The 12,174-nt window shown below is 33.6% G+C and overlaps 1 protein-coding gene across 1 annotated transcript; it reads left to right on the top strand.

Annotated features, from left to right (window-relative positions):
• Positions 1-3,300: 3,300 nt before the first annotated feature.
• Positions 3,301-4,878, top strand: LOC105111203 (transcription factor MYB39-like). The gene is made up of 3 exons (XM_011006501.1): positions 3,301-3,498; positions 3,603-3,732; positions 3,844-4,878. The coding sequence occupies exons 1-3, from the start codon at positions 3,366-3,368 to the stop codon at positions 4,592-4,594; spliced, it is 1,014 nt and encodes a 337-aa protein (XP_011004803.1). The 5' UTR covers positions 3,301-3,365; the 3' UTR covers positions 4,595-4,878.
• The last annotated feature ends 7,296 nt before the right edge of the window (positions 4,879-12,174 follow it).

Here is a 12,174-nt window from a genome sequence, read left to right as displayed (position 1 = left end):
TTTCTTATATGCCTCTTAAGAAGAGGCACCTACACCACCTGTGCCGTCAATCAATGCTGCCTCTTCCAGCGCTAATTCACAGCGTAGAGGCGGGGTGTCTTTATGATGGAATCAATTTACCTGCAAGTACGAGGCATAGTAGAAAGATGACCTTTCAATGTAAGTTTGTTAAGATTTTAGTTTTTTTTTTAAATTACAACATAATTTATGAAGTAATCACTATTGAATTTATTTCATTTATTTTCAGGTTCACAAAAATTGAGGCCGCCCAAGTAATATCATTAGCGTTTAATTCGCTGATGGAGATTCGATTGTTTCAATGAAGTCAAATATCCAAGCATCTTGAATGGATGCCTCAAATCAATGCATGGTTTGACAGATTTGAGGTTGGTGTTAATTTATAATTTTCAGCTTATTTCTAATAAATTATTAATATAATTGTAAATAAATTATTATTTTTATTTAAAATTATTTATTTATACACAAGACAAATTGTACTAGGACAGTGAGCATAACACTGTTATGAGGAGCGTGTGAAAAAATCACGCGGAAACTAGGTAACATAAAAAACAATACAAGATTTTTTTTAGATAAAAATTTATGTTTCGAAATGTATTTTTTGGTTAAGTGAAGTAGGTTGCGTGATTTTTGGTATGAAGCACAAAAAAAGGGTAAAAAAAACCGCGAGAGATAGGGGTTGCTAAGGCTGGAATGATGTTATGGTTTGGAGGAATTTCAAATCGATATACATCTCGGAAGATATATGGCCACCCTATCTTAAGCACGTGATGTCTGAGAGGTTCACACGAAGCTCACAGTCTGGTGCTAGCAATCAGAATCGACCAATTCATGGCTCGGTGACAACGCATACCGACGGCTCCATTCCGTTTGTTGCACATGCGAAACAGAGAGTAAGATTAATTTAAATAAAATATATCATTCAATTAAGTTGTTGTTAATAAATCTTTTTTCATTGTAGGTTGCATCTCTTAGACGTAAGTAGAGCCCAATGGAGCTGTTCGTGGAGACACACATGCGGAGTTAAGACCGCCAAAAGGGAGCGCAACAGTTCGTTGACAACCATACTCAACATTTCATGGTATGTTTGTTGAACCATTTTAGTTTATAAGTTATTATGTTTATTGAATTGGATATGATGATCACTTTTTATTTTTATTTTCAGGAGACCTATAATAATCAGTTGAGGGAGAGATACGGGGACGATACTTTGACCCATCTGAAATTCGATCCGGATTTTTGGATGGAGGTTGGATCGTTAGGTGGACCCGATAAAAATTGGGTTTACGAGCTCTCCAACATTATAGTCGATAACTTGCGGTTGGCCTATAGTGTTTCAACCGTTGGGAGATCCTAATCAATATCGAGCTCCCAATCTAAGGAGTTTGTGGCCTTGCAGTAACACACGGCTCAGCTCACAGAAAAATACAACCACCTATCAGAGGAGTACACACAGCATCTCAAGCACAACAAAGGGTGGAGTCTAAACAACAAAAAGCGTCTTATGAACAATTTCACGAAATGGTCATGAACACGGCAACATAGAGTGGAACATGTGTGTCTAATCCTTTTTGGACGTATAACCACTAGTCTCCTCCTCCTCTTCCTCCAGCTCCACTTTATATTAATTTGTAATAAACACTATTTACCTTTAAAATTTCATTTAATATTTTTTTTGAAACACATTCAGTTTGTAATGAATATTATTTAACTTTTATTTTTTGTTTTTGATGTTTAATATAAATTTTATTTTCATAATTGGTTTTTATTACCATTAATTTGTATAATTTTATATTATGTATTCTAAATAATGTTTTAAAAACAAATTTAGAAAAAAAACTATTACAAAGGGTTTTACCGACGAAATGAATTTGTCGGCATTTGACAGTAGTTGCCACATTCACCAATGAATTTACAGACATATATATTCGGTCGGTATTTCATACACTCACCAACAGTTTTACCAACGAAATGCATCCGTCAACATCTGACAATAGCTACCACAAATTTATAGACAGATATATTCGGTAGGTATTTCATACACTCATCAACAGCTTTACTGATGGAATGAATCTGTTGGCATTTGATAGTAGCTGTCACATTCACCGACGAATTTACAGATGGATATATTCGATCGATATTTCAAACACTCACCGACACATTTATCGATGGTACGTGGCCATCAGTAAATCACGATATCACCAATGGAATAAAATATGTCGGTATATTTCAAGTGGAAAACTTCTTTTTGGTGCGCAAATTCCGTCTGTAAAACCATCAGCAAATGTTTTTTTTGTGTTTCCGACCGATATAGCAACGAAATGTGAAATGACCGATGAAAGAAAAGCTGACGGATGTATTTTGTTGGTGAAGATGTCGGTAAATAATTTACTGACAAACTCATAATCGCACACCGATAGAATATTTCCGTCGGTAAAACTATGAAATTTTGTAGTGATTCATGAAAAAAAAATCTATGTAAAGATGAATCAATTGTTGTAAATAGCATAAAAGAGCATCCCAAACATTTAAATTACCGTTTAAATTTATGAATAAACCCTAAAAATGGTGATATAACAATAGTTAAGAAGCATAAAAATTGCATTGGCTATCAATAAACTAATTTTTTTTTTAAAAAAAATGGAGCATATTCTTTTGGTCTCCGTTTGCTATTTCGGGAATTAAGTAACCAGATCTATCAAAAGACAGTGTTGGAGTACTTGCATGAAAGACATTTTGTAGACATGTGAGATTTTGATCTGCTCCTACTGCTGCAATCTAAGAACAGATTCCTCCATGCATCACGTGAAAGCTTGTGCCGCACAACATTTTTATTTTCCGTGTAGTCTTAACTGGTCAGCAACGATTCCTGGAAGTTTAGCTGAGCGTGATGCGTAACCACGTTATCATCAGAGTTTGAATTCTAAGGGAGATTGTGAAAAAAACAAAAAGGTTTTATTTTGATAGATCTAACTAGGTAGGGAAGAATTAAGTTGTCTTGAAGCAAGAAAATTTACAGGAGAACAGTTCTTCTTTTTTTTTTAACAGAGAGATATCTATCGGCAGGAAAGTGAGGAAACCCCCAATTATGACAGACACCCAAATTTTTTATTTAAATGCTGGCATCCCTTAGGTTCAATGGGTTCTACAGGCATTCAAATAACGTGTCTAGATGTGGGATATGTCACAATCTCAGTCAACCTAACAAAAAGTGTGAAACATTTTTTTATTTAAATGATTAATGACAAGAGGCAAGAGCAAAGATTGTGTATATATAGCAAGTATTACTTTTGGTGGGAGCAGAGGGGAGCAACCAAAATTAGAGGAAAGTGAAGTTTAATTAGAAGATGGGGAGGTCTCCTTGTTGCGATGAGAATGGCCTCAAAAAAGGACCATGGACTCCTGAAGAAGATCAAAAGCTCGTCGATTACATCCAAAAACATGGTCACGGAAGTTGGAGAGCTCTCCCAAAGCTTGCAGGTCCAAATCTTAACACCTCTCTCTGTCTTTATCACGCACAGATTAGTGCATGTAGAAAATTAAAGAAAAAAGAAATAGGTGATCATTTGTTTCTCTCTTTGCAGATCTTAATAGATGTGGCAAGAGCTGTAGGTTAAGGTGGACAAATTACTTGAGACCTGACATAAAGAGAGGCAAATTTTCTCAAGATGAGGAGCAAACAATTCTACATCTTCATTCAATTATCGGAAACAAGTAATCACACATATTATTGTTTTGCTGTTTTGAAATAACAATAAGGACATTTTTTTTAACTGTTTGGATTAATTATCACAACACTCGGATGGCTTTGATCTTTCATACCAGATGGTCAACTATTGCTACCCATCTACCAGGCCGGACGGACAATGAAATCAAGAATTTCTGGAACACCCATTTGAAGAAGAAGCTGATTCAGATGGGTTTTGATCCAATGACCCACCAACCAAGAACTGACTTCTTTGATAGCTTGCCTCAACTCATAGCCCTCGCTAACTTGAGAAACCTAATGGAGCATCGTCCATTAGATGAACATGCCATGAGATTACAGGAAGAAGCTGTCCAGTTAGCTAAGCTTCAATATTTACAGAATCTTCTCCAATCAGCAGCTTCAATCCCCTCCACCAACTCTTACGGCCAAAATGGTATCACAGACATGGAAGTTCTCAATCTGTTGAATTCAATTCCTCTCGTGGAAGAAAACCTAGTATTAAATTCATCAGAACTGGAGAATCAAGGCTCAAATCACTTTGCAAATGCAACCTCTCAACTACTCCACCATCCAAGTGTATTTTCTCAATTATCTGATCCACAAGTCCCTTTCAGTTATCAACCATCTTTGAATACTGAAATGGGCCAAGCTCCATTTCTAACTACAATGCCTAGCCAGGAAGGTAATAACCCATCTGATTCTTCATGGGTGCTTCCTTCTCCTACTCCTGTTCTTGCAACTGTAACCGACACTTCCATAAGCAATCCAGGTGATGCTAGCAGCACAACTTCTAGCTATGGTGGAGGAACTTCTTCATATTGGCCTGAGCATTTTTTTGAAGATCCTATTATGCATGAGATTTCCTAGTTATATTTTCTGATAAGAGGTTTGGACTTGTATCGCCATGTATTTTCTGATATTCTAGCCATCCCATCTCTTACGTACACAAGTCCATGTATAAGCACATGTAGCCCAAATATGCATGCATCTGCATGAAGTCATGTGTATACAACTTCAGCTTGTACACAAGAATTTTATATATACGCATTATGTACATATTCTATATATATAGTGTGCTTGGGATTTTTTTCGCTTTTCAATATAAGGGTGTGTTTCCACTTGCCAGCAATTGAAAAAAATGAGGAAAGAAAAAAGGCTTTTTCCATCTCTCTTCTCCTCAACTTTTTACTGAGACTCTCGTTTATTTTACTTCGTGATATTTTGTATTTAATCATTTCTATGCAGTATATATCCTTCAATAATTAGGAAGAACAGTCAAGTTGGTATGGTTGGTAAATACGATGTATTAGATATTTGTCTTCGTCTGGGGCAGAGAATATATATATAAATATATATAAAAAGCCCTACAACACGAGCCATTGATAATCTTGAACTTGCTCTATATGTTCATATTCATTCTTCATAACCAAAATAAAAGAAAAAAGAAGGTTAAATCCAATTAAGGAACAGCGCCATAAAGAACTTGACTGCAGAATCATTCTAGCTAGCTAGTACTATAACTAATCACCAAAATTAAAGAGGAAAAAAAAAAGTTTCGTCCTTCTATCAGTTATAGGTGAAGAAGTAAGAAATGCTAGCAGTTGAATAAAGCGTTTCGAAAGTGAAAACATCTGTTCTTGAAATCATATAGAGTTTTTGCAAGAATTGCATTTCCTTTTGCTTTTGGCTGAAAAGAAGATAAATTAATTTCCACAGCTTCTAAGAGAAGCGTCAAATTAAAGGTGTCAGGATTATTTTGCTGTCGATGTCTTCAACAACGTAATGTTCTCCGTTGGTGAAATATAGCTTGAGGAATGAGGATGCCACATGGCTGTTGTCTCCAATTAAATTTTCATCATGGCACTGCATAGTTAGGAGCTGGAGCAGTTTGTATGTGAATATTTCCCAAAATAGCATAGATTCTCGATTAGATTCAGCATAATTTGGCAATCGTGCTATGCTGATTATGGGCAAACCATTAGAAATTTGTTGGCCTCGAATTCCTTCGTGCAGCCAATAATCACTTGTAAAATGAACCTATATCTGTATCTGTTTTCAGTCACACCTACTAAAGATTACTGAGCTTTCCTTTTCTCTATTGATGCTAAAATTACAGATATATATATGTTGAACCACACTACAATATGAGAGATAATCCTTGTCCTTCCATCCATGTGGCTACTTACCAAGTTACTCAAGGTTTTCGTGTCATATAGAGAGTTTGCCACGGTAGTAATAACAGCAACAGTGATCAGACAAAAGTATTAAGCAAGAAATAGGTGAGGTAGATTTGAATAAGCAAAGATCCCAAAAAAACCCCACGGATTAAAGTAGAAAGAAATTCGTTAAGGTCCAAATTTGCTGGTTGAGTAGTTAGACTTGATTCCTTCTCCATCAAGAGATTGACCGCGCAACCCCTTCACATTAAGCTCCACATGTAATAAATTAATAATCTTACCACGTACATATTGTCTTTATAGTGAAGCTAATGTCAAGGGAACCAATGGACATGATAAATTGTATTTAGTTACTTGAGAAAGCTCGATTTAGGATTGTTACAGGAAGTGTTTCATGAAAGTCACGTTGATCATAATTGTCAAAGAAATGTAGAAATTACAGCCAGAATATGGTTTAGGTTTCTTCTCCTCCTCCCTTATATCGTATTTTAAGGATTGTAGTAAATTTTCATCACCTAACCCTACCCCATTTGTTGGATACTCCTCAAAGTTTCTTATGTCATGGCCAATTTTCGCATATAATTTATGGGTGCCGTAGACAATGTGATGCATGATTAATCGGAAACCCATCTCATGATCTTAGAATATATAGTTGGTGGCAACGAAATGGAAATGATTGCTATGAGTGTAAACATCAAGAAAACGATGTTTTTTTCTTTTGTTCTGTGGCTAAGATTAATCTGCAATTAATCATAATATGCAGATGCAATTAATCAACTTTGTAATTCATCTGTATGACTAAGAGTGACAGAGTGACGTTGCTGGGGGACGGGATTACATGTGATCTTAAATAGTTAAGCGTGGATTTATCATAATTATATAATGATTTATCTAGATAAATTTAATAAATAATCTAACAAGTATATAGATGAATAAAAAATATTTAGGTTTAAAAAAAATTAATTGTACCAAACTAAAATAATACCTCAAAAAAATCATAATTTTTTATATAATAATTGGATTTTGACTCAAACTTTTATAAGAAACTGAATGCCATTAAACTATCAAACTGTTAAATCTTTAGATATTAAAAATCTTGTTAAAGCCTCCTGTTTTAATAATTTTATTATTTTTCTTGTTATTTTCAACTTTCATGCATTGTTTCAAATTTCATAGTTGAATTCTTTGTATTTTTATTTTTTTATTTTTTTTTAGTTAAGGTGAAGTTTCTAGTATATTTAAGATTTTATAAACTTTCTAAAATACAGACTTCAATAGTATTGTTTTTAGATAGAATAAATCTATAAAATTTAGAGTTCATATCTATAATTTTTAATTTAGTAAATATCAAATATTTATATAATCAAATATATATATTTTATGTTTGTTATTATCTTTAGTTTGCACCTGCATTAGTTCGGTACATGTAATATTATATATTTAGTTCACTATTTTTCATTGAAGTGTTTTTTTTAATGATCTTTTGGTTTCATTTTCTGCTATTTTCCATGGCTTCATACAGATTTTCAATATAGTTGCCCGCAAAGTGCACTAACTAACTATTAATATGCACAAAACTCTCCTTTTTTTTTTCTTTTTTTTTTATTGGCTCTTTGGGAAATGAATTTTGGACAGATGAAAAGTTAAAACAGTTTCTGTTTGTATATATTTCTTTTTAATCAAAAGACCATCTGAGCCCAGAATGCAAGGGCATCTTCTATATTCCTCAAGTATGGGCATTTTTAATGGGCCAAGTACCTAAAACAGTGTAAAAGACTCAGACCAAGTTTATAGCGAATATAGCCTTGACCAACGAATCGACACTGCATGTTTTATCATCTTTGATAACATATCAAACAAGATACAATGTGGAGTTGGATAGATTATAGCTTCCACTTGTAAGAAGTTTGATATTCTTACTTCTACTATTTGTTAGTCAAGTATGGTAATGACTTATTTCTCTCATTGTATATTTAATCCATCCAAAAGCTCCCAAATAATTCTTTTTAGGCAGATCAAAATGCTTACAAATATTTATCGTCATTTTTTCTCTAAAAGGAGTGCATTAATGAGTTCATATAGATAGTTTTTTTTTATACAACTTACACTCATGTAACTGTGGTGAACTCCTAATCTTTAGTACCCAAACTAGCCACGCCTCTTATACATTTTTCTCTAGCCAATATTTTATCCATGTAGACATTGTTCATAACATTACCACCTCCATTAAGATGGCACTTGTCCACAAAAAAAGAAAAGCAGCTACAAAAAGAGGACACATCCTCCCAAGAAGAATCAGCAGGTGAAAAACCATCCTAATGGATCAAAACATGGTGTTGATTGTGAATAAAACAAGAATCAAGAATAGCTTTGGGCCGAGGTTGAAGCTCGCCTTGTGTGAAAACAGGTAAAGAAGGTTCAATGGGAGCGAATGTGCCATGGAAAGGTTTAAGGCAGGACATATGAAAAATAGGGTACAGCTCGGTAGAAAAGGAAAGTTATAACTTGTAAGCCATAATGTCTATTTTGGCTACAACAGAAAAGGGGCCATAGAAATAGAGGGGGTGGGGGAGTTTAAAGTATTTGGTGGAAGAAAGGCTAAGTTGGCGGTGAGGTTGCAATTTAAATAAAACTTGATCATTGAGTTGGTAGTGAAAAAGATGATGGATAGCATTGTACCGAGCCTTCATTAAATTTTGAGCTTGAAGTAAACGGTTGCAAAGGTCTTGAATAATCAAGTTGCGATTGTATAATTCTTAATCCACTGCTTCGAGTTTAGCTAAGCTAGGATAATAAGACAACATAGTTGGAGGAGATCGACCATAAACCATCTTAAAAGGAGTGGTTTTAATCCATCTTAAAAGGAGTGGTTTTAAAAGAAGAGTGGTAGCTAGTGTTGTAACAGTACTCTATCCAAGGTAGCCATAGAAACCAGCAATGAGGATGGTCACTAGTAAAGTAACGCATATACATCTCGATAATGAGATTAAAAACCTCAGTTTTTAGTGCGATTGAAAACCTCAATTTGACTATCATTCTAGGGATGATAAGCTGAACTATAAGCCAATTTGATTCCATTTAAGCAAAACAATTCATTCCAAAACAAACTTGTGAATGTGACATCACGATCACTCACAATAGTCTCTAGCAAACCATGAAGTTTGAAAATATTATCAAAGAAAAAACTAGCGACACTCCCTGCAATATATGGATGAGTAAGGGGAAGGAGATATGTATGTTTTGAAAAACGGTCTACCACAACCAATAAAACCAATTTCCCCTGAGAGAGAGGTAGGCCTTCAATGAAATCTATAGAGATGTCTAACCAGATTTGTGTTTTTTACAGATAATATATTAATGCATAAAAGTTTGAATAGAATTCTTCATCCCTTACCAATAGAAATCATGTGCAACAAGATGGAGTGTCTTCTGATAGCCCTGATAACCACTATTATGGAGAGTTGAAATAACGGATGGAACCAGAGGAGAAGTGTGCAGCAAATAAACTCATCCTTTAAAGAAAATCAGGCCATCCTTGTATTCCCATGGTCCCACAGCTTCGCCCTGTTGGATATTACACAACAACAACTGCAATTTTTCTAAATTATGAATCTTCATATGAATAGAATTGAAAAAAGGTAGGAGTGACATGGAAATGGAAGCAAGACTTAGTTGGTCCTCCAAGCAACAAGATAAAGCATCAGCCACTTTATTATGTTTACCTGCACAATATTCTATGGTAAAATAAAAACCCATGAGTTTACTTAACTAGTGTTGCTGAGGTGAAGTGATGATGTATTGGTCTAGTAAGAATTTGAGACTGTAATGATCTGTATGGATGAGAAAATGATGCCCCACAACTAAGCTCTCCAATGTCAAACGACTTTAGCTAAGCCAATGAGCTTTTTTTTATAAGCAAGAAGAATTTTATAATGAATTGCTAAAGGTTTGCTGAAGTGTACAATTGGTTACCTATTTTGTTGTAACACAGCTCCCATTCTTGTATCGAATGCATCACATTCTAAAATGAATAGGGTAGTGAAGTCAGGTAGTGCCAATACATGAGTGTAAGTCATAACATTAATGAGTTCATATAAATCTTTTTTTTTTTTTGGCTTTCCATAAGTAGTCAAGTTTCTTTTGGCTATGTAGTATCTGGTACAATGGCAATACCATACACGGGCTTCTAGGAGAGAGAGAGAGGAAAAAAAACCATTTATAAAGGTCTTTTGTCCATGGCATTGGGAGATAGTTGTTCTAAATTGATAAGTGTAAATGTTTCCATGTAAATTGTGATCAAATTCCTTCGCCCTAATATATGTATGCAATGAAGTAATTTTATTGTTACGGGAGTGGCCATGTACATCTTATTTTCTAGAGCTTATTTAAAAAAAATTGACAAAAATAAAAAAAGTATATCTAGATGGAGATATTTTTATCACTTTTAGTAGGTTATGAATTTGATTTTCTCTGCCTATCATGTGTCTATCTCTTTTATTAAAAAAATAATTTAAAAAGTAATTAATAGGATATCATTAATTATATCTTAAGCACCATAAAAATTTTCTATACAATGTTTTTTAGTTGGTGATATTCACTTCATTAACCATTATTCAGCCCCTTTGGGAGTATATAAGAGTTTTTAACTTTTGTTTCTCTTAAATGCTAACTTTTTTTATAAAGCTTTTAGAATTTTATTTTCTCTCACTTTCTCAAGTTTTTCTTAGTTATTCTAAAGAATTTTGTTCTCATGTTCAATTGATTTTTTTATTTTTATTTTTGTATTGGAAGAATTTATCTATAAGATACCCCCCCTCTTTTATTACTATTGAATCATGGTCTATCTTGACCCATTATGGATGACATGGATCCTTGATCCTTTTTTTTTATTTCCGCTCATATATGATATATGAAATTAATTCTTTGATTTTCCAATCACATGTCCTAACTTCTTTTCGCCTCATTCATTAAAAAGAAAATTAGAATCTATGTTCCAGACTAAAAAATAATTTTTCTAGAAAAAATAACTTTTTTAAAGAAAAACATTAAGCTATCATATCACAAATCAAGCTTCTCATCAAAAATAGGATAAAGTCATCATTTTATAGTCAAAACTAAGTTCTCCATATTAAAACTTATCAAAATCAATTTATCAAGGTCAAACAAGTCATTTTACAATCAAAATCAGGCTTTTCATCATAATTGGCCAAAAAACATCAGTTTAAAATCAAAACCAAGTTCATCGATAATTTATACAAGAACTTACCTCCCCGGCAACGGCGCTAAAAACTTGACACGACTAAAAGATTGATGTCTTCTCCCAAGTGCAGGAGTGTCGAAGTAATAAATAACCCGGCAAGACCGGGGTAGAACCACAGGGAGGTTAATTGAACAAATTATAAACGACAATAGTACAATAACAACAATAATAATAGTAATAACAATAATAACAACAATGACAATAACAATAATAACTATAATAATAATAATAATAATAATAATAAAGAAAGAGAAGAAGAAGAAGATGATGAGAACTTGGAGATGGAAAATTAATGTAAGGATTAAACAATAATAATAACAAATGTCAAGGTTAGAGGTTCCACTAACGGTATATCAAACAAATATAGTATAAACTCTTATTATTGAATTGGAAACCACACACGAAGGAGGTTCCAATCAGATTATATATTGTTAACATGATTACATTAGTCATCTTATTCAATTAATGCTAATACTTGTATTGATGACCCTAACTTATTCAAATATTGTCTTGATCAAATATTTCAAAGATTCATTCCCGACAATGAGGTAACTAGTGTCATTAAACTTTGTCATTCTGAAGCATGTGGAAGTTATTTCTCGTAAAAAAAGACAGCTGCAAAAATCTTACAAAATGGATTTTATGGCCCACCATGTTCAAGGACACGCATGCATTCTGCAAAACTTGTGAAAATTGTCAAAAAGTTGATACTGGTCAAAAAGTTTTGTTTTATAATTCTCAACTCTACGCATTCCCTAAAGAGATAAGATTAAGATGGAGCATCCTTATAGGGCCTATGATATTGAGAATTTAATGAATGACAACGTTTTTGAGGAAAATGGACATCATTTGAAAGCTTACTATGATAATTTTCCTAGTGAAAATGAATCAACTGGTTTGAATGATCTTGTAGATAAAGGTTGATTATTTTTTTTTCCCATATTTTTTTTTGTGTTTCTTTTTAACTGATTTTTGCTAGTTTCTCTCACCCCAGTCAAATAGCAGACAAC

Source organism: Populus euphratica, unplaced genomic scaffold (genome assembly GCF_000495115.2).
Source record: "Populus euphratica unplaced genomic scaffold, PopEup_1.0 scaffold282.1, whole genome shotgun sequence".
Lineage (NCBI taxonomy): Eukaryota > Viridiplantae > Streptophyta > Magnoliopsida > Malpighiales > Salicaceae > Populus > Populus euphratica.
Note: the sequence above shows the minus strand (reverse complement) of the source record. Positions and strands in the feature narration are given on the sequence as shown.

Coding starts and splice junctions, on each gene's coding strand:
- LOC105111203 (XM_011006501.1), top strand. CDS start 3,366: ATGGGGAGGTCTCCTTGTTGCGATGAGAATGGCCTCAAAAAAGGACCA. Junction 3,499..3,602: donor AGCTCTCCCAAAGCTTGCAG/GTCCAAATCTTA, acceptor CTCTCTTTGCAG/ATCTTAATAGATGTGGCAAG. Junction 3,733..3,843: donor CATTCAATTATCGGAAACAA/GTAATCACACAT, acceptor CTTTCATACCAG/ATGGTCAACTATTGCTACCC.